Below are 22,718 nucleotides of genomic sequence, written 5' to 3'. Positions count from 1 at the left end.
TTTCACTTTCGCGCCCTTTCTAGGAGGGAAGTAGAGGTTCAGGAACGTGCATACGCTGCACTGCGGGCTCCACTGCCACGTGACGCTTATTGGGGATAGGGGGCAGTGGCTGTCTATGACTTTGCTCCCCAGCTGGTCCCATTGACTGGCAGTGTCCTGTGAGACCGCCCCCTTTCCTCCCTCCCCATGCATTGCTGTGACAAGGCTTTGTCATGTTCAGAAGTCCAGAGCCTCTTGAGAATGTTCTCTCGCTTCTGTGGGCAGGCACGAAGATGACCTATCCATACCTCCCTTCTCCCAGCTGGAGAAGGCTGGATGTCGGGGAGTGTAGATCCAGGTGTCTCTAACCTGGGGGGTCGTAAAGCCAGCCTGAAGGACGCGAGCTGGGGGAGGGAGGGTGTCCCCAGGACATGGGTTTTTGTGTCAGCCCCAGGGTCTGGCTGTTGTGATATGATAGGTCAGGAAGCGGTTCCTAGGCTAGGGAAAGCTGTTTGGGGGTAAGGTCCTCCTGAGTCCCCGGGCCTGGTTCTGAGTCCAGGCTCCAGGCCCAGCTGGCCCCTCCACAGCCACCATTCATATCCAAGCTGGCCCCTTGTGCAGACACACATCAAACAGCTGGCTGGCCTAGCCCCGTGGACAGCCCAGCACAACTTCTCCCGGTAGCCCAGCTAAACAGCCAGCGAGCAGTGACTGGGACGTAAACAGTGTGGGGGGTGGCGAGTGGCAGTCAGCTTCTGCCCTTCAGCCTCAGCACACGAGGGGATGGATGCGTGTGGGCATCTGGAGACCCACGCAGGTTCCTTTGCAGACCCTGACTGTTGCCCAGTGACCATGTGTGCTCGGGTAGTACACAACACGTGTGGACAGAGGCTACTTGCAGAAACTGACCGTGTCACGGTTGACAGGCTGGAGCCCCCACAACAGGACGAGGCGTCTTGATATAGGGTTCAACTTGATTGAAAAAACAAAAACAGGTTTATTGAACTAAAGGTCAGCTTCAGAAACAAAATTTTTTAAGCTTGTAAAAGATTTAAAACTTTTATATGCATTGTTTCCAAATCTACAACCAGTGCTGTGATCAAGGTGTAGGTTTTTGGAGGGTGGAGTCTCTGATCTCAGAGTTCTCCATCAGAAGGCGGGCCTGGTAGCATTAATTTTGTTCTGCTTTGAAGCATCCAACCGACCCTTCTTCAGCCATTCCCTCCAGACAGCCCTTCTGAATCAGCCCATTCTGGCTGGGCGCCTTTCTAGAGCAGGATAATGCAAAATTCTTTCTGTTGTCTCTGCCCTTTAAAAATGACACGAATTGAAAGAAAGCCATAACCTCAAATATGGCTTTAACCACCAATCTGTCCCAAGCCTAGGGCAGCAGGGACAGCTGAGTCCCCAAATTACTGGCGTACCAGCCAGGGGTGTCTTGCTGGGAGCTGCGGTGGGCAGGGCGGCTGAGAAAAACCGGCATTCAGGTAGGGGTGGACGCCCATGACCTCCCCCCACCGGGGCTGGGGCCCTTGAGTGGTGAGAACCCCCCCCCCCGTGCCCCTGTTGCTTTCCTCTAGCTCTCCAGCTGGCCCGCTGACCGCTCCCTCCGTCTCTCCCCGGTAGCTGACCACGGTGGCCGAGAAGTCGCGGGTGCTGCAGCTGGAGGAGGAGCTGACCCTGCGACGTGAGGAGATCGAGGAGCTGCAGCAGTGCCTGCTACACTCCGGCCCGCCGCCCGCCCACCACCCTGAGGCCGCCGAGACCCTGCGGCTGCGGGAGCGGCTGCTGTCGGCCAGCAAGGAGCACCAGCGGGAGAGTGGCGTGCTGCGGGACAAGTACGAGAAGGCCCTGAGGGCCTACCAGGCGGAGGTGGAGAAGCTCCGGGCTGCCAATGACAAGTACGCGCAGGAGGTGGTGGACCTCAAGGCCAAGGTCCAGCAGGCCACAAGCGAGAACATGGGGCTCATGGACAACTGGAAGTCCAAGCTGGACTCCCTGGCCTCGGACCACCAGAAATCCCTGGAGGACCTCAAGGCCACCCTGAACTCGGGCCCCGGCGCCCAGCAGAAGGAGATCGGGGAGCTGAAGGCCGTGATGGAGGGCATCAAGATGGAGCACCAGCTGGAGCTGGGCAACCTGCGGGCCAAGCATGACATCGAGACCGCCATGCACGTGAAGGAGAAGGAGGGCCTGCGGCAGAAGCTGCAGGAGGCCCAGGAGGAGCTGGCCGGGCTGCAGCAGCACTGGCGGGCCCAGCTGGAGGTGCAGGCCAGCCAGCTCCGGCTAGAGCTGCAGCAGGCCCAGGACCAGCGCCGTGACTCCGAGCTGCGGGTGCACGAGCTGGAGAAGCTGGACGCCGAGTACCGGGGCCAGGCGCAGGCTATCGAGTTTCTCAAGGAGCAGATCTCCCTGGCCGAGAAGAAAATGCTGGACTATGAGCTGCTGCAGCGGTCGGAGGCCCAGAGCAAGCAGGAGGCCGAGAGGCTGCGGGAGAAGCTGCTGGTCGCCGAAAACAGACTCCAAGCTGTCGAGTCCCTGTGCTCGTCCCAGCACACCAACGTAGGCAGCCACCCCTCCTGCCGGGCGGTGTGGGGGGCCCGTGGGCTCCAGGACCTGGCTGGGGAGGGCCTAGCTGCTTCCTGACCTCTTTTTTCCAGCCCAGGGGAGCATCCTCCTTGCCCCCAGGTACATGCCCTTGCAGGACTGGGGGGCTCCGGCTCAGAGGAGGAGCCCCACGTCTCTGTCTAGGGGCAGCTGGCCTGGGTGACCATGAGGACCCGAGGTGGTCTGAGCTGACCCGGCTGGGTCCCCCAAGACCAGGCCTGGGAGAGACATACCTCAGAGCCCGCAATCGGCTTCCTCCCCGGCCCCAAGGCTCTGGTGCACCCCGACTGTGCGGGCTCCTGTGCCCTGAGGCTGGCAGGGACGTGAGGTCAAGCCTGCCCACCCCCGGGGCTCCCATCTCCAACTTGATCACTGACCTAGGAGATCTGAGGGTGGCCTCCTTCCTGCCAGTCCTAATGAGACTGAGCAATAGTTCAGGAGGTCCCCAGAGTGGAGTCTGGAAGGCTGGAAGGGGGTGGCCTTGGAGAGGCTGCTGCCACTAATAGCAATGTTTTTCCAAATCTAGAGATCCCACTAAGGACACTGGTAGCATGGGCTGTGTCCACTCCAGTGGGCTCAGCAAGGGCCTTTGAGCGGCTCCAGGCACCACACTTGTTGCCAGGCTCTGTGTTGCCCCATGTCCCCTTCACTCCCTCTAGGTCAGTACTGGCTCCGTTACATAGTAGATGAGCCGACCAAGACCCCGAGACAGAGTAACAGAGTAACCAGTGTTTCTGCCCACCAGTGGCAGAGGTCGTGCCCAATCCTGCTGCCAAAGGGCTGACAGAGGGTACCTAGGTTGACAAAAGTCAAATCTCACATGAAGAGACAGCTAGCAGCATGGTCATTGCCTTTTTACAGACACCGCGGATTCTTGAGCTTCCAGGTCCCCTTGTAGTTTTAAACTAGTATTTAGCATTCAAGTAGTAAGTCTTCAGGAGTTCTGAGTACAGGGCGCCTTTTGGTAAAGGCCTGTGTCAAGCCTTGAGGTCCCACTGCAGCAGCCTTCCCGCCCCCTTCTCCCCAAAAGTGACCGTTTTTAGCAAGTGCTCTCCCAGGATCCTGGGCAGAGCGAAAAGGAAGAGTTCTCGGTTAGCTTGTGTGCACATGGCCGGATTGGCTCCTCAGGGCAGTGGGGTCAGGTCTGGGAGCCCAGGATCTGGATTCCCTTAGTGGGGGAGGTTTGAGGATGTTGTAGTTCCACAGAGCGTGGGGGCGACAGAGGCCTGAGGGTGACCCCTGCTCCTCCGTCACAGGCCTCGGGCTGAGGAGTGGGTGGTGACCTCAGGAAGACGTCTTGATTTCCACACACGGGGCCTCCATCTGGACCCACATGCCTTCCAGATTCAGAGGTTTAAGTTCAGGGACAACTAGATGTTTGATCTCATATAATAAGATGGGAATTTTTTAAAAATGTTTTAGTGTGTACCCCATTTTCCCTGCCATGTATGTAAATAAATATCTAGAGGGCTTAGTTAATCACAGCTAGCTGAGGCTAAAAAGGGACTTGGGATGTATGAGAAGAAGTATGAGGGGCAGGTTGATGGAGGTGGCTGCCTGCTCACCTCTGTGTTGCCCTAATCCACTGTGTTAGCTGGCAAACTGCAAGCTCAGAAGACAGCCAGCATGGGCAGGATGCCAGAAACTTCTGCAGCAAGAAGCAGTGAGAAGCCAGTTGATGTTTGCCATGCAGATGTTTTTTCTTAATCAATTTGTCGGCTTCTGGGTTTATTATTGAAAAGAAGCGTTGGAGAGAAAGGAAGTAGTCCAGTCCCTTTGGGAGGCGGCCTTGGGCATGCTTTGCACACGCTGTTCCATGGCAGTCTGTACTTGTTTCATGGATGGGAAACCGAGGCTGGAATGTTGATGAAAGCAGATTCTCGGGATCGACCTTTGTAGGCATCCCAGGGGAGACATCTGTTTAATACAACAGACATTTGTATGAAGACATTTTCAGCAGAGTAAGGGGGAGGCGGTGTTCACGTAGGAGCTGCGCAAGCAGCCTTGAGGGCCCTGGGAAGGGGACGTCCCCTGTGGTCAAGGGCCAGACCAAGGATACCTGAGCTCTCTCCCAGACAAGTCCCTGGAAGTCACCGTGTGTAGGGTAGAGTGTGCTTGCCGGGCTGGCTGGGCTGGGGGTGGGGAGGGGTGGCGAGCGTCCCCCTTACAGGCCTCTTCTTTCAGATGATTGAGTCGAACGACATTTCAGGGGAGAAGATCAGGATGAAGGAGACTGTGGAGGGTGAGTGGCCGCTGGGCAGGCGGGACGCAGGGCTTTGGGAACAGGCTGGTTGGTTCTGCCTTCGAGCTGAGTCTCACGTAGTTCTGCCTCACCTGCCACGTGGTGAGAGGGGCCTGCTGCGTGCACAGCAACTCGCCCTCCAGGGAGGAGGGCTACGGCTCAGTGTATTGAGTGTCAGGCATTGTGTGAATATCTTGTTACTTGTTTGGTTTTACTTTATTTTTAAAATAGGTGTAAACCACAAATGGTTCAAAGGGCATAAGGTAAAGGGTCCCCTATTCCCTGTTTCCCTTTCCAAAGGCCAGCTTCTGTCCCCACGTAAAGATAGTCATACAGGTAACAGATGGCGCCATACCTCCTTCTCTGGCCCCTTACTTTTTTCCATTTAATAATGTATCTTGGAGCCTCTTCCTTACCATTACACTGTTTCCTATAGTGCAGAATATTCCATTGTGTGGAGCCACCATCGTGTATTTAGCCAATTTCCTATTGATGGATTGTAGGTTGTTTTCAGTCTTTGCTTATTACAAATGCTATTATCTTCTTCTCTGTTGGGCTCAACCAATTTTAACTCCCACCCGCTGTGGTTGAAAGTGTGTTTCCCCACAAGCTTTTGATGAAATCATGTTTCATCAGACTCTGTGATTGATCCCTGCCAGTCTGAATGGTAAAAGATAAAAGATGTTCCCTGAGGTAATTCCAACTCACCATCATCTCACTGTGAATGAAGCTGCGTTTCCATTTCTACTTGCATCCTTTTGCCCATTTGCTATTGATCTTTGTGTTCATTTTTAGGAACTCTTTATATATGGCATTGCAAACATTTCCCCCCGTTTGTGGTTTGTCTTTCGACTTTTATGGTGGTGTTTGCCGTGCAGATTTTTTTAAATCAATTTTTTTTGGAGGGGGGCTTTTGGGTTTATCATTTTTAAAATGTATCCTATGGTTTCTCCTAGTACATTTTAGTTCCGTAGTCTATGTTTAAATTTCTGATCCATCTAAACTTCATCCTTCTATAAGGTGTGAGGTAAGGATCGATTTTAATTTTTTTCCTAAAAGAGTACCCACTTGTCCCAACACCATGTTTGAAAAACTCGTCTTCCTCTCTCTCTCTCTCTACCGATTTGAATTGCCAACCTTGTCATCTTTAAATTCCCTTATGTAACTGACTCTATTTCTAGACTTTCTATTCCTTTCCAATGACCTTTCTGTGTCCATTAATGTTTTATTTATTCTATAATGTTTTGTTTATTCAAGCTTTGTTTGTTCTTTTATTACTGGCAAGCCTGAGTCTTTTACTCTGCTTTTTCAAATTTCTCTTGGCCATTCTTTTTTTCCTCTTAATTGAGGCAAAATGAACATAATGTTAACCAGTTTAAGGCAAATATTTGGTGGCACGTAGTATATTCACAGTGTTTCTGCAACCACCACCTCTGTCTGGTTCCAAACCGTTTTCATCAGTTTAAAAGGAAACTTCACCCTCACTAGCGGCCACTCTCCACTCTCCCCTCCCTCCAGACACTGACAACCACCAGTCTGTTTTCTGTTTCTATGGATTTATCTGTTCGGAATATTTCATATAAATAGAGTCATATAATTTGTGGCCTTTTATGTGTGGCTTCTTTCACGTAACAATATACTCAGGGCTCACCCATGTTGTAGCAGGTGCCGGTACATCATCCCTCTTTAGAGCTGAGCGATATTCCATCGTATGCATACACCACACTTTGTTTATCCGTCCACCTGTTGATGGACATTTGGGCTGTTTCTACCTTTTGGCCACTGTGAATAATGCTGCTATAAACATGCTTGTACAGGTACTTGTTGAATACCTTTTGTGGGGGGTCTACACCTAGAGTGGAACTGCTGGGTCATATGGTAATTCTGTGTGAAACTTTTAAGAAGTTATTGCCAAACTCTCTTGGCTATGCAGGCTTACTTTTCCGAGATTTTAGAGTCAGCTTATCTAGTTCTACAAACATTAAACGCTTGTTGTTTTTATTGGTATTATATTCAATGTATAAATTCAGTTACGGGACGTTAGTATGTTCCCAGCACTTTCCGTGCCTTATCTTTTCTATGACTGTCTGAGACCATCCAGTTCTCAGTGCACACGACCAGTGCCGTGGGCACTGTTATTATTATCTCCATTTTTCCCTCGAGGAAACAGAGTTAAGTAGCCCGAGACCACAGGGAATCAGAGCCTCTGACTCAGAGTGGGGTGGCCATCACTGGACCACAGTGTTGAACCTGGAGTATGGATGGCCCCCCATCTCTCCCTTCTCCCCTAGGCCTGCAAGACAAGCTGAACAAGAGGGACAAAGAGGTGACAGCCTTGACGTCCCAGACCGAGATGCTCAGGGCCCAAGTAAGTGGTAAGTTTCCCTCACGCAGGGCAGATGTGGGGGACTTCACAGGCCAGTGGAGCGTGGAGCGTGTTGGCACTCTGCCTTGAGAAAAGGTGGCCTGGGCCAGTTCTCTTACACTGGACTTCCACTGGGCTGCGGCGAGTGGGAGAATAGTAGCCCACCCGTGGTCTGTGATATGATTGGGAGCCCCAGCCAGCTTCTGTTGCCAGAGGCTGTTTCGTGCTCTGAAGCTCCATCAGAACTTTTTGGTTTCTCATCGGCCGCTTTGATGTAGCATGTCTGTGCCCAGGCCCTCGAGGAAAGACGAGGATTTTAGAATCGGGGCCTAGGGGTGGGGAGAGGATGCCAGCCGCAGCGTAGGGCAAGGCACAGGGGAAGTGAGGACACAGGGGGACCTGGGCAGAGGCAGGGGGCCTGGAATTTGTGATTTGGTGCCAAACTGGCCCTGCTTCTTTGTCTGCCAGAGTGCCAGTGGTGGTGTGCATGAGAGGGCCCCTATCCTGGGGACTGGTTCCCACCTCTCCTTCTCTCCAGTATCCATTACATTCACATGGCATAGTTGGTCCCTACAAAGGTCAGTTGACCTCAGATTCCTCCAAGTCTTAGGTGGAGCTTGAGCTTTCCCTTGTCCAGGCAGCATTGTAACGAACGCCAGGCCCTGTCTTGGGTGGACTGCTTCCCGCCGCCACAGGGCCTGGGCTGCCGTGTTGGGTGCCCTGGTCTGCTTTTTGTGGCTGTTCTCTCAGTCCCAAAGCTGCCTGGCTCTGCAGGATGAGAAAGACAGTAGATATGTCACTGTGACCCCCCGGGAAAACCAGCTTCCTGCCCGGGCCTTGGCCCTTGGGTGGGACACGTTCCCACTCTCTAGATCCTGACCCTCTCTGTCTTTCCTGCCGGCTGACCCTCAGCACTGGAGAGCAAGTGCAAGTCGGGAGAGAAGAAGGTGGAGGCCCTCCAGAAGGAGAAGCGGCGCCTGGAGTTGGAGCTGGAGGCCGTGTCCCGGAAGACCCACGATGCCTCAGGCCAGCTGGTGGTCATCAGCCAGGAGCTGCTCAGGAAGGAGCGGTGAGTCAGCCGTGGGCTCTGTGGTCAGACCTGCCTGGCCCTGCTACCCAGGTTTCCTCCCTCTGACCCTGACCCTCACTTCACCTACATTAGCCAGTCTTCTCCAGAGGTGGGCACGGATGCACTGTGTGGGACCGGTGGCTGGCATCACCACTGGTCACCGTCCTCTCCTCTGAGATGCTCAGATGAAGCCTCAGAATCCTTCTTAACACAGTTCTCCAAACAGAGCTTATAGGAAAGATTAGTTTCCCAAACTTCTTGGTCTCAGGGACCCCTTTAAAACTCTTAAGAATTATTGAGGATTCCCAAAGAGCTTTTGTTGATTCATTCTGTATTTACCATATTAGAAATAAAAACTGGGGAATTAAAAAATATTTACTAATCCATTTAAAAAAATAAACCAATTTCATGTAACATAAATAACATGCTGTTGATGAAAAGTGTTTTCCAAAACAAAAAATATCTAGTGAGAAGAGTAGCACTATTTCACATTTTGCAAATTTCTTCATTGTTGGGCTTAGTAGAAGACAACTAGATTCTCCTATCTTCTTGTGCATTCAGTCTTTGCAGTTTGTTGTTTTGGTTGAAGTATATTATGAAAATCTGGCTTTACAGAGATATATAGTTGGAGAAGAGCATATTTTAGTATCTTTTTCAGACAATTAATATGCCACGTGGCCCCAGGAAAAATATCCATTGTATGCTCGTGAGAAATGACAGTGAAAATATTTTTATTATCACTGTGAAAATAGTTTTGACCCTTGGGCTTCCCAAAGGGTCTTAGGGACCCCTGAAGGTCCCCTGTACCACGCTTTGAGAACCGCTGAGTTTCAGTCAATAGACATGATTTGTGGGAGCTGTATGTTGCTTTATAAAAAAGATTACCATTTTCAAATCGGAAGATTTCTCATAAAATAGAGATTTCTCCAGATTCTCTTAAAAAATTGGAAGTTCTGCCAACACTAGACTGACATCCAGCATGGCAACGACCAGCCATTGCTGGGGAGTACCTGCCCCTTTCAACGAGGGCCCTCTTGGTCTCCCACGTCCCTCAGCCCCTTGTTTATTTTACTTACACCCACTTTATGGACATGGTTCACAGCCCCTGAGTAAAGGAATCTTGTTGGAGTACAAGCATCGTGTTACAAAGGAAATGCTGCCTCCTCTCCTCCCCTCCTGTATATCTGATATACAAATTGGGAGTTTCTATGCTAGATTTGCGTCAAACCTAGCAGCTTTCTAGAAAATATGGCCCTGCCCAGGAGGGAGATAACGGGTACACTTGGGGAACATTCCTTCCCAGCATGAACTAATGACCAGCCAGGCCCTCCATCGTCCCCACTGCTCTCCTGCTCCCCATACCCTCACCCGTCCCAATCGGGTGTTTTCTTCTCGGTGTTTCGCCCAGTCTCGCCTCCTCTGAGGAGTCTGTTGTCCTGCTGTCAACCAACTCATTCCTCCTTTCATCTCGTCACTTATGCAATTCTTACCTTCTTCTTTCTGGACATTTCACGAAGTCCAGTCCATTCTTCAAGGCTTAGCTTATGGCCTGTCTCTTCCCTGAAGACTTTCTTGATTGAAAGAGACGGCTTTAGGTTCCTCAATGGTCCTATGGTGCTGAGGTTGGGAGTGGGAGATCAGCTAGGAATGTGTTGGCAGATTGAGCGAGTAGAGATTTATTTTTCTCACATAACAGAAAATCTGGGAGTAGTTATGGCTGACAGTTGGTGCAGTGTCTCAAAATAGCAGTGCCAACACCTTTGTGGTTCTCTTGGACTCTGCCTCATGGTTGCAGGGTGGCTGCTGAAGCTCCAGTCATCACATTCATAGCAGGAAGGAAGAGAAAAGGGAAAGGGGCAGGGCCAGCAGACTTCCATTTTGTTCTCAACTACCCATTGCCACCGAGTAAGGGAGTTTTCCCCTCCCCTATAGTAGATGCAGGCAAGGAAAAGGCTTAAAAGGAGTGTTCTCTAATCTCTTATCCTGTGCCTGTGGCAGACATTGCTAATTGACCACCACACTCTTTTCTGCAGAGCCTAGATGAGTGGCCTAAGGCAGCTACTGCTGGTTGATTAAATAGTTGACATGGAAAATAAGACTCATTTGGTATCAGCTATTTAAAATGCCTAGCTATATAAGCTCTCTTGGATGAATATGTTTTTTGCCTTGCTTAATTTTTTAGTTAAACAAATACTCTCTTTTTTAAGAAAAACTTTAGAAACATTCTAGGAAAGGCTAGGTCCTCTTGACTGTCCTCTCTCTAAACCCTGGCTCCTCTTGGGCTGTGGTCAAATGGTTTCCACTCTGGCCCCTCCTGGTGCAGATGATATTTTAATAGCCAGCGTCCCCCTCAAACGGCCAGTCTCTAGGCACTTGGGAAGTGGCTGGAATGTGGGCGCAGAGGGGCCAAGGCTGACGGTAGCTGCTCTGTAATCCCCACCCCCCCACCCTGCCCAGGAGCCTGAACGAATTGAGGGTATTGTTGCTGGAGGCCAATCGCCACTCCCCAGGGCCTGAGCGGGACCTCAGCCGCGAGGTCCACAAGGCTGAGTGGCGGATCAAGGAGCAGAAACTCAAGGATGACATCCGGGGCCTGCGTGAAAAGCTGACCGGCCTGGTATGTGGGGAACAGTGGTCTGGCAGCAGGGCAATACCAAGGTGGGGCGGGGGCTGCCATGCTATCAGGTCATGGAGACTGGTGACCTCCTAGAGCTACCCCAGGAACAGCCAGGCCACAGAGAAAAGTCAGAATCCCTCAGAACCACAGGGTCAGTGACATAGCTGGTGGAGGGGCCATGGGTGGCTGTTTTTGCAGATGTATGGCTGGCTGTGTGGCAGTCTGGATAATGCATTGCAAAGGGAGACTTCCTAAGAATCTGACTAATTCAGAGGTAGGATGGTCTACTGCTGCGTGGTGAGCTCCCCATTCAGCGAAGTAATCAACCAGAAAGCACTCCTTGTTTAGGGTCCTGCAGTGGGGACTGACACACGACTGTCAGGAAGGAGGGGGCAACTTTGTGTGGGAATGAGGCAGGTGTGTCTCGGGACCATGGTGGATGGGGCAGCTGTGTCCTGCTGGGTGGGAGAGGAGGGGTACAGGGGCCACTATGGCAGGGGGTGAGATGGCTGGAGGTTAAGAGGTGGTGAGGCTGTGGGTCTGAGGGTGAAGACGAGGGACCCACATAAGACAGTATGGAGGGAGTAGGGGGGAATTAAGAAGGAAAGAAGGGAGGAACCTGGATTTGGGGACTTGCAGGGTGTGAAGTACCTGACAGAGCCTGGGAATTTAGGGCCGGGACAGGGAACACGCTTCTGTAGGGGCCCGTAGGCGAGGGAGGCCGGCCTGGGGGGCGTCCGGTGATGTCCAGGCCTGGCTCGGAGATGAGGTGGGGCCAGATGTTTCCTGTCTCGCGGAGAGGCCGCCCTCCCGCGACGCACACGTGCACACACACACACACCGACACTCCCTCCCTCCCTCCCTTGCGCTCTGGCTGCTTCCAGGACAAGGAGAAGGCCCTGTCGGAGCAGCGGCGCTACTCCCTCATTGACCCGTCCTCAGCACCTGAGCTCCTGCGGCTGCAGCACCAGCTGATGAGCACAGAGGATGCCCTGAGGGACGCGTTGGACCAGGCCCAGCAGGTGGAGAAGCTCATGGAGGCCATGAGGAGCTGTCCCGACAAGTCCCCGGTGAGCCATGGGCCAGGGTGGGCTGACCGGGAGGCAAGCCAGGGGCTGTGTCCTGGGAACCCTCTTCTGAGAGGAGAGACACAGGCATGCCCTCTAGGAGTCCAAGGGGTACATGGCTTTTGCATGAGGGTATCTCAGCCTCCGAGGGGAGACGCAGCTGTGCCCTGAGAGCCTTGGTTTCCCGGCGTCCTGGGACCTGCATTCTGAAGGGCTCTGGTCAGTTTGGAGTCTGAGATGATCTGGTCAGGAAGACCTCGCCACCTAGTGGGCGGACCGGGAACTGCGGCCTGGTGAACCTCACTCAGCCTCTGCCCTTGCTCGACTCTTACAGGCTCTCGGCAACTCCGCTTCTGCAAACGGTATCCACCAGCAAGACAAGGCCCACAAACAAGAGGTAAGGGGCACGCTGGCCCCTGGGAGACACACTGGCACTCCCATGGCCCTCCTGTACAGGCAGAAAAAAGCCTGAAAAGTCACCAAAAATACAGAGATGCTGCAATCTTGATTCAATATCTATCCATCCTGCTTTTTTAGCCTGGTTTTCCTTTTAAACAAAAAAGAAAAGAAACTTTTATTATAAAGTGTTAATGCCTCTTGGGGGAAAAAAAAAACCCAAAAATATATAAAGAAGAAAATACCAGTAGTCCTGCTACCCAGAGATGACTTCGTGTTTTTAAGTGACATCTTTCCTGAACTTTCCTAAGCGTGTGTGTACGTGTGTATATCTACAGTCAGTTTTCATTATTCACAGATTACAGATTTTCAGACTTGCCTACTCACTAAAATTTATTTGTAACCCTAAAATCAATATTTGCAGCGATTTTGTGGTCATTCTTGGACATGTGCAGAGCAGAGCAAAACTTGAGTCACCAGACCCGCAGATTCACGCTGAGGGGTGATAAGACCATGCTCTGCCTTCTTGCTTCAGTTCATTCTGCAAATGTGTCCGTTTTGCAGTCTATTCAGTGCCACATTGTTCACAGTTTTGTGTGTGTTTTCTTGGTAATGTCTGCTGTTTAAAAGGACTCCACAGTGCAGTGCTGAAGTGCTGTCTAGTGAGAAGACAGCTGTGTGCCTTCTGAAGAAAATCCATGTGTGAAATAAGCCTCTTTCAGGCATGAGTTAAACAGTAAGCTCTCACTTAATGTCATCCATAGGTTCTTGGAAACCGACTTTAAACCCAGTGACATAACGAGACCAGTTTTCCCATTGGCTAATTGATATAAGCAAGAGTTAGGTTCCTACAGCATATTCCTGGTCACAAAAACATCACCAAACTTCTAAATAAAGACCCAACACACGTCTAATGTTAAACATTGAAATAAGTGTGAGCTATACATACATTTCAGAAGATGAATAAAAACAAGTAAGCTGATTATTTTCCAAGCTGCTTATTTCAGTGCAGGGTTGAGAGTGGCCAGAGCCTCTCCCAGCAGCTCAGGTTCAAGGCTGGACCCACCCTGCACAGGGCGCCCTTTCATCGCAGGGCCACTCACACCACACTCACTCAGGCGAGGACAATTTAGACACGCCAGTTCACCTAGTGTGCACATCTCTGGGATGTGGAATGAAACCAGCATACCCAGAGAAAACCCACACAGACCTGGGGAGATAATTACAAATGCCACGCAGACAGTGGCCCCAGCTGAGATTCAATTTTTTGTTATTCTCATCAATGTTATAATGAAATGATGGTATTCAAGGACCAGCTGTACTATTGGCCTTGAGTTCATTGTTAATAAGTCAGCAGTATACATTAACTAAGGTGTCTTTGCACAGAATCACACATAAAACATGGCTGTGTATTGACCAATGACAGAAACATTGGGCTTCGAGGTTCACAGGAACCTGTCCCGGTATTTACCCCAGGAGCAATGGCTCAGGTTCAGTAATTCAGCGTTGGTGGTGTCTTTATAGAACAGAAATACTGTGAATAATGAGAAGCTATTATGTGTGTATGTATATGTGTATATATATTAGCTTTTATTTGGCAATAATTTCAAAATTACAGAAACGTTGCAGGAATGCAAATAGTACCCAGAATGTCATATACCCTTTCCTCCATAACTTTGTAAACATTATGCCCCATCTGCTTTATCTTTTGCTCTCTATATGAAGATGTCTGTGTAATACCTGTAATGTTTTTCTAAACCATTTTGAGTATAACTGCATGTGTCATGGTGCTTAACACTTAAGTCTGTATTTCCTGAGGAAAAGGACATGATTTTACATAACCACAGTACAGTTATCTATCTCAGCCAATGTAACGTTGATACTAGATTTATATCCAATCTGCTCTCCGTACTCTCGGAGCGTCTTCCATCCTTATGCCCTCGGTGTAAGATTCAGTCAAAGGTTGAGTTAGCTTATTGCATTTAATTATGTCTCTCTAGTCTTCTTTAATCTGGAACATTTTTTCAATTTTTCTTTGATTTTTATGACACTGACATTTTGATGTATAGTCCCCTCTCCTTTCCTTGATGGAAGAGTCCTCATGTAGGGTTTGTCTGATGGGCCCCTGTGACCAGCACCGGGTTCTGCATCTCCGGCTGGAGCACTTTGTCAGTGTCGTGTCTTCTCCGGGCATCCGACCTGGGGACATGACGTCTGTCTGCCCTTCCCTCCTGATGTGAATTTTGATCACCTAGCCAGGGAGTTATCTGACTTCTCCACTGTGTAGTTGTTGGTGTTTTCCTAATGAGCAGCCTGTGGAGAGAGGCTGCACAACCAGGTGAATACCCTGCTCCACACCAAGCCCTCCCCCAACACACGTCAGCCCAGCGTGACGACTCTTGCCTGAGCCAGTCTTTACTATGATGGCTGCAAAGCATCACATACATCATTTTAATAGAGTGGGTCGCACACTCCGTATTCAGTTGTACCACCTGTTTTTTTCCCCTGAATATTTTAAGCATAGGTATTTTCTCTCTTCCTTAAGCAATCCCTATCAATTCTACGTTTTATAAAAGTATGGGTGTAAAATTAGTTTTCTAGAACTTCATGGGCCTGAAGGGAGCCTGTGACTCCCGTGATTGTCATGTCTGTGCTGGACTATTACGTTTTAAGTGTGTGCCGCCCCCCACCCCACAGTTAACCTCGGGCCTTCACCCACAGTCTTATAGGCACCCACGTGGTGGTGCCAGCCTGGTTAGGTGGGAGGAGCCCAGCCTCGGCTCAGTCCCTGGCTTGCTGAGTAACCAGGCAAGTGAGGATGGAGTGGGGGAAGGAACTCATCCCTCCAACCCTGACAGGAGAACCCCGGGCCACAGGTGCTCACCTAGAGACACGAGAACCTTGGCCACAGAATCTGCCAAGGGCCAGGACAGAGGGGAAAGGAGGGGACCCACCCTGCATTGGACCTGTGAGCAGGGTAGAAGCATGGAGATGTAGGGGGAAGTGGCAGGGTTGTGTCTGCCTCCTGTGCCAGCAACCCTGGGAGCTGACATCCATACCTTGTGTGGCTTTGTCCTCCCAGCAGCCCTGTGAGGCATGTGGGGTCATCCCAATTTACAAATATGAAAACTTCCAATTTTCATTTTTTTGGTTCCCGCCTCACACAGGCACTCAGGGCTCTTTGTAAACCCATCCACTCTTGCCTCTTCCCCTCACCTTTCCCTAAACAACTCCCACCCTATCTCCTGTCTCACCATGCCTCAAACACGCGGCAAAGCAACTTTTCCTGCCACAGGCTCTTTGCCCATAGTTTCCTCTACTTGGCACAGGGAGGCTCTCTCCCCCAGCCCACCCTCCCTTTCCTATCCCCCCCCACCTTCCCATGTTCCTGGAGACACTTGATGATCAAGCCCTTGCTCTCTCCAGGACAAGCACTGACCCTGAGGGACACCGTGGAGCAGCCCAGTTGGCACCAGAGCCCAACCATCCTGCCCCAGTGGCACCTCCTCCAGGCAGGGGCCAGGACTGTCACTTTGGAGACAAGAACAGTGTTTGTAACAATAAGGGACCCACCGCCGTGGACAATCCCCCACCCAGACCCCCTGCCGGACCAGGAGGCTTCCTCAAGCACGACCTTCTCCAGAAAGCGGTACAGCCCTGGCCTGGCCCCGGACCTTCAGCCTGGACACCCAGGACAACCTGGCAGGTTCTGGAGTTTGGGAGGCTGAAGCAATCCGGCCAGGCCCTTCTCCCCGAAATGAGATGCCCTGAGGACCATCTTGGTGCCCTAGGCATGTCCCTGCCCTCCCTTTCTTCCCTTCCTTCTCCTGGGTCCCTGTCAGACCCCAGAGAGCCGCCGTCCCAGGAAAGGGTCAGAGGAGGTCCTCTCCTTGCAGGCACGTGGAGGGAATCCAGTCCTCAAAAGCCGGGGGGGGGGACCCCCTTTTCTGTAGCCACTTCCAGACAAAGGCAGTCCCCAGGGCTGTTTGTCCCCACATGCTGAGCCTCCTTCAAGCACTGGCACAAGTTCCCCTTGACCCATCTACCCAGTGGAATCCCGGGTTCAAGGTGTTGGGGGGCAAGACCCTTCATCCCTCCAACACCAACACACACTTACACACAGCTCCAAGCTGCTGGCCAGAGGGTGGTCACCAAGGCCAGGAGCCACAGTATTAGGAAAGTTTGGAAGTCCCTCTCCTTAACCCCCCACCACTGACCTGGCTCGAAGCTGGAGCAAGGCGGCCCCTGGGGAGCCCAGAACAGGGCTCCAGGCATGTTTTGACTGGTCAGTAATACGGTGCCCTCCGGGCTGACGAGATGTTCCAAAACTGGGCTTCTCTCCTGAAGGTGCGCCCGTGCAGGCCCTGGCATATGCACCCACTGACCCGCGGCACACGCACACTCAGAGAGGTTACGCATGCACACGTGGGCATGTAGGTGGGGTGTTTGTAGTTAGCCACGCTCAGGCCACACAGACGCACACACTTGGGTTCCAGGACTGAGCCTCAGGCCTGGCAGAGCTGTGCCCGCACACACCACAAGCATTCCTGCCACCTGGCTGTGCACATGTGGGTGAATGTTCAGGGGTGTGCGTGCCAAGCACATGCCTCAGAGTGCACAGGTACCAGCAGCCCCCTTTCAGTCTTACCAGGCACCCGCCCAGAGCTTCTTAAGCCCTGTTCTCCAGGAAAAGAACCTAAGGGATGTTGTTGGCAAGAAAAATCTAACCGTCTCTCCCTTTTCTTCTCAAGCCCTGCTGAGCTTCTCCAGGCCTGTGCGTGGCGGGGAAAGCCAGCCTTTGCCCTGCAGCTCCCACCTCCAGAGTGAGAGGGCCCACAGGTTATGCCTTGTGGCGCAGCACCACCACAGAGGGCCTGACCTGCCTCCCTAGCTCAGGGAGAGTTGTCACTTGGGGTCCTACCCCAGCGGGGCTCCAGGGGGGTGCCTGCCATCCCATCACGGTGTTCCGAAGGTGTGCCAGGGCCTGTCCCTGGAGCAGCCCAGGTAGCCTCAGTGCTCCTGGGTACAGATGGGTGGAGCCCATCCTAGGGCAGCCAGTTAATCCCATCGGCCCCTTCCACTCTCCCCATTGGCTTTTGGTAGCTCTCGCATGCCGTTTTATTAACAACAGTCTAGAAATGATGCTTTAGTGGCCTAACAGAGTCAAATACTATTTTCAGCAAAATCAGGCAGCTCGCCCACCCACAGGAGGCCTGATTAGTCTACTAACAGCCAAAGGCCCTCACCCGGAGGAGCTGAGCCCGCACGGGCTTGCAGGTGGCAGGTGTCAAAGAAGCAACTTCCCAGTGAGGACCTCTGCCTGCCCAGTGTGGACTCAGCCGTGCCCTTCCCCAGGTCCTCCCCGCACCCTTCCCCTCCCAAAGTGGAATTGTTGAAGTGTGGCGAGTCCGTGCTCGAGACAATAAAGCTTGTGACTGAGGTCCAGGACCCCTACTGTCGTCTGCCCCTCTCTGTTGGTGCCCTGGGTTCCCCTATCATCTCCCAAACTGTGGGCACCCTGGTGCCAGGAGTTGGTCTTGATACTGTTCCTGGTGGGCTGTCTGACTCAGGTGTGAATGCCTGATGAGGGCCTGGCATTGAAGAAGTCTGGAGCTGAGCTGCCCTGTTTGGATTTGAATCTGTTTGAGTGACAAGTGGGCCTTCAAGAAAAAAATGAAAAACCGCCCCGTTAGGCAAAATAGCGATCGATCGGCTGACAGTGTGTTGAGTTAGGTGAGAACACTTACAACCCCGGCGAACTAATTCTATCAGCAGCAGCAAGCTGGTGTCAACATTGGCAAGCTTCGTGGTCATTTGACAGGCTTTGCAGGTAAGGGTGCCTCCCTGGGAGACTGAACAAGCCTCTGGAAGCTTTAACAGCTGAATGTGGGAAGCTGCGTGCCCTTTCTCAGGAGCCGGACCAGCACAGTCCTGGAGGAGGAAGTGGGGCTGTACAGGGAACAGGAGTTGAAGGAAAAGGCTGAGTGCACAGGTGTGGACAGGGCTAAGCGAGCCCACAAAGGACTGAGGAGCCATTGCTACCCTGAAGGGGCAAAGCAAAGGGCTGTGGCTGAAACTGGGAAAAGCTGCTGCTGTGGAGACGACCCCAGCAGGTGGTGTGGCCCAGTAGGGAAGGAGCAGGAGAAGCAACTAGCCCTGCCTCTCCTGCCCTCCTCCTGCCACCCCTCCCCTTAGCTGACACCAACCCAAAGTCAAGGCAAGGGGACCAGTTGGAGGGCAAGAGGCCTCCTGAGGGGGGAGGTGGCCATGATAGACTGCTACCCAAAGTGGCCCTCAGGGGCTCCCAGCCTCTAGGGCAGGAAGCCCCGGACATGCATATGCAGTGTAGGGGGCCTCGGGGAGGGGTGTGCAAGGACATGAGTGTGGGGGGCCTCAGGGAGGAGTGTGCAAGGACATGAGTGTGGGGGGCTTCGGGGAGGGGTGTGCAAGGACATGAGTGTGGGGGGCCTCAGGGAGAGGTGTGCAAGGACATGAGGCGGGGGGGCCTCAGGGAGGGGTGTGCAAGGACATGCGGTGTGGGGTGGCCTCAGGGAAGGTTGTGCAAGGACATGAGTGGGGGGCCTCAGGGAGAGGTGTGCAAGGACATGAGTGTGGGGGGCCTCAGGGAGGGGTGTGCAAGGACATGAGGGGGGGCCTCAGGGAGGGGTGTGCAAGGACATGAGTGTGGGGGGGCCTCAGGGAGGGGTGTGCAAGGACATGCGGTGTGGGGTGGCCTCAGGGAAGGGTGTGCAAGGACATGAGTGTGGGGGGCCTCAGGGAAGAGTGTGCAAGGACATGCGGTGTGGGGTGGCCTCAGGGAAGGTTGTGCAAGGAGATGAGTGTGGGGGGCCTCAGGGAGGGGTGTGCAAGGACATGAGTGTGGGGGGCCTCAGGGAGGGGTGTGCAAGGACATGAGGTGTGGACCGGTCTCAGGAAGGGGTGTTCAAAGCCCAAGGCCTGGAGGGCAGCCTTGATCCTTCAGAACTGTGACCCTATGGGGAGTCATCTCTGACGCACCAGCCTGGAAAGAGCTCAGACACTGGACACCATGGGGTTTAGCCCAGCCCACAACCCTCTGGCTGTGCAGGCCAGGCCCATTGCTCTACTTCCTGTGCCTCAGTTTCCTCATCTGTGAAATGGAGAAAATAAAACCAATCTCGTGCACGGTGGTGTCTAAAGGAGACCCCAGAGAAGGCCTTAGACTAAAAGCTCCGCCCACTTCTTTCACTCTCCCAGCCCAGGGGAAGTTGCCCCTCTCCTGTGGGGCCCTGGGAGCCCCGGCCTCAGCTTGCTGGGCCCCTCAATGGCCCAGGATAGGGTCAGCAGATCGCTCCCATGATGTGAAGCAGCCCCGAGAGCTCAGCGCAGCTCCTCACCCCTACCACAGCATCCCTGCGTCGACACCCCAGGGTCCAGTGGGCAAGCAGCCCCCAGGGTCCGGTCTGGTCTATGGGGGAGGGACCTGGGACCCAGTTGCTCTGGACAGAGGGCATCCACACAACACCCCTGCATTGACTTTTCTAACTTTTAAATTTTCAGGTAATTCCAGTCTTTAAAGAACTGTAAAAATAGTAGAGTTCCCATACACCCTTCACCAAGTTCCCATCACGTTACCCTGAGCCAAACTACAAAACTGACATCAGTGGGATACTGTGGGTGAGAGTACAGACCTGACTTGGGTCTCACGAGTGTTTCCTCTAATGGCCCTTTTCTGTGCCAGGTTCTCACCGAGAACCCCCCAGGGGCACACACACACATCACGTCTCCTTACTCTCCAGTTGGAAACAGTTTTTCAGACTTTCTTTGTCTTTCATGACCTTGACACTTTTGAAGAGCACTGAACAGTTACTTTGTTGAACGCCCCTCCGTTTGGCTTGTCTGGGTTTTTTGTGTGATTAGACTGAGCGTGGCGGGGATGTACCCCTCAGTGCACATGGCGGGGCTTCCGGATTTTGGTGTCTTAATACCGGTGACCATCACCTGGTGTATGCCACTGTCAGTTCCTCTGTTTTTCCTCAATAATTCATTACTATCTGGGAGGAGATACTCCGAGATTATGCAAACATACATTGTCTCCGTAAACTTCCACCACTGATTTGTGGATCTTACCTGAGGCGACTGTGACTGTGATAGTCTGATAGTGATTTTCTAGCTTCCTCGTTCTGTCCCCGTTTATGAACTGGAATGCTTCTGTAAGGAAGATTTGTTTACTTATTTATCCAGTTATTTATTTATGTCACTAAGGATACATGGCTCCTTATTTTATACTTTGGGTTATTACCCAATACTACCATTTTATTTACTTTGTTGTTCAAGTTGTGCTAGCTTTGGCCATGGGGAGCCCTTTCGGTTGGCTCCCCGGTGTCTTTGACATGCCCTACCCTTTTGTTTTTTAAGCACTTCCTTATTTTCTGTACTGCAATATTCTCCAAACTTAACTTGTATTTTCCCTGCCACTGAGCCCTGGACTCAGTCACTGAGAGATGAACCCAAAGCACAAGCAACCTAAGGGAAAAAACAGACTAATTGGACTTCATCAAAATTTAAAACTTTTTTGTGCCAAAGGGTACCGACCAAATGTGAGAAAATGTTTGCAAATCATGTATCTGATAAACTAGCATCCAGAATATATAAGGAACTCTTTCAACTTAACAATGAAAAGACAAATAACCCAATTAAAAAATAGGCAAAGGACCTACATACACATCTTTCCAGAGCAGATATATAGATGTCCAAAGCACATGAAAGATGCATTGCCTCATTAGTCATCAGGAAATGGAAATCAAAACCTCACTGAGATAACACTTCACAACCACGAAGATGGCTAAAAAGAAAAGATAGACACTGACAGGGGTTGGCAAAAATGGGGAGAAATCAGAACTCACACACTGCCGGTGGGAATGTAAAATGGGGCAGCCACTTTGGAAAATAGTTTGGCAGTTCCTCAAAATGTTAAACAGAGAGTTACCATATGTCCCAGCAATTTTACTCCTAGGTACTTACCCAAGATAAATTAAAACACGTCCACACAAAAACATGTACACAAATGTTCATAGCATCATTATTTATAATAGCCAGAGAGTGGAAACAACACAAATGTCCATCAACTGAGGAATGGATAAACACAATGTAACATATTCATACAATGGAATATTACTCAGCCATAGAAAGGAGTGAAGTACCAATCCATGCTACAACATGAATAAAGCTCTGAAACGTTATGCTAAATGAAAGAAGCCAGACACAAAAGGTCATGCATTGTATGGTTTCGTTTATAGGGAATGTGCAGAATAGACAAACACATAGAGGCAGAAAGCAGATTGCTGGTTGGCAGGGTCTGAGGGGACAGGGGACGTGGGGAGCGACTGCTCAATGGACAAGAGACTTACTTTGGAGTGATGAAAATGTTTAGGAATTAGATAAAGGTGGTGGTTTCACAACTTTGGGAATGTGCGGAAGGCCACTGAGTGCCTCTTTAAAATGATTAATTTTATATTGTGTAATTTTCACCTCAATAAGTTATTTTTTTTTTTAAGAAAAGAAACTTTACATTATGATAACTGCCATGTTTCCACATATATACCAGTAAGATTGTGGAAAGAGTATGATTTGTTAATATTAACACCAACCTGTATTAGGAATTTTTGTTAAATAATATGTGAATATGCTTATTTGTTCATATAATTTCTGGGGGGAAATAAGTTGGTGCAATTTATCATGTTAACAGAAAAAAGGAGGGAAAAGTATCAAGAATCGTTTCAGCAACTGCACTTAACTTCGGGTGAGGGGAGGGCTTTGGCAGGGGTGAATGAATCTCTTATCTTTTTTTTCCATTTTTAATTGTGGTAAAAATCACATAACATAGAATTTAACATCTTAACCATTTTAAAGTGTACAATGCAGTAGTGTTAACTATATCCATGTTGCTTTTCAACAGATCTCTAGAGCTTTTCGTCTTGCAAAACTGAACCTCTATTCCCCACCCCACAGTGGCAGCCACGATTCTGCCTTCTGTGTCCATAAGTTTGACTACTGTAGGTATCTCATAGAAGTAGAATCATACCGAATTTTCTTTTTGTGACTGGTTTCCTTCTCTTAACATCATGTCTTCAAGGTCCATCCATGCTGTCCCAAGTGGCAGGATTTCCTTTCTTTTTAAGGCTGAATAATATTCCATTGTATGTATATATAGCTTTTTTCTTTTTCCATTTGCCACTACCTATCATTTTGGTTTTTCCAGCTCTATTGAGGTATAATTTACAAATAAAAAACCATATATATGTACATATATATGTAAAAACCTTATATATATGTAAGGTGTACAATGTGATGTTTTAATATATGTATACATTGTGAAATGAAATGATTACCACTAT

The 22,718-nt window shown here is 50.9% G+C and overlaps 1 protein-coding gene across 2 annotated transcripts in view; it reads left to right on the top strand.

Moving 5' to 3' along the window:
* Positions 1 to 17,796, top strand: part of CLIP2 (CAP-Gly domain containing linker protein 2) — a 78,982-nt gene extending 61,186 nt beyond the window's left edge. For both annotated transcript variants that reach the window (XM_081053537.1, XM_081053536.1), the window contains 8 exons: positions 1,606 to 2,541; positions 4,771 to 4,828; positions 7,120 to 7,203; positions 8,106 to 8,262; positions 10,720 to 10,879; positions 11,764 to 11,949; positions 12,281 to 12,343; positions 15,769 to 17,796. In XM_081053537.1, coding sequence (XP_080909663.1) covers positions 1,606 to 2,541; positions 4,771 to 4,828; positions 7,120 to 7,203; positions 8,106 to 8,262; positions 10,720 to 10,879; positions 11,764 to 11,949; positions 12,281 to 12,343; positions 15,769 to 15,780 — 1,656 coding nt within the window. In that variant the 3' untranslated portion in view covers positions 15,781 to 17,796. The remainder of the gene's footprint in view (positions 1 to 1,605; positions 2,542 to 4,770; positions 4,829 to 7,119; positions 7,204 to 8,105; positions 8,263 to 10,719; positions 10,880 to 11,763; positions 11,950 to 12,280; positions 12,344 to 15,768) is intronic.
* Positions 17,797 to 22,718: the final 4,922 nt, after the last annotated feature.

This window comes from Rhinolophus hipposideros (genome assembly GCF_964194185.1).
Source record: "Rhinolophus hipposideros genome assembly, chromosome: 7".
NCBI lineage: Eukaryota > Metazoa > Chordata > Mammalia > Chiroptera > Rhinolophidae > Rhinolophus > Rhinolophus hipposideros.
The sequence above is the reverse complement of the archived record's forward strand: the minus strand, read 5'-3'. Positions and strand labels throughout refer to the sequence as shown.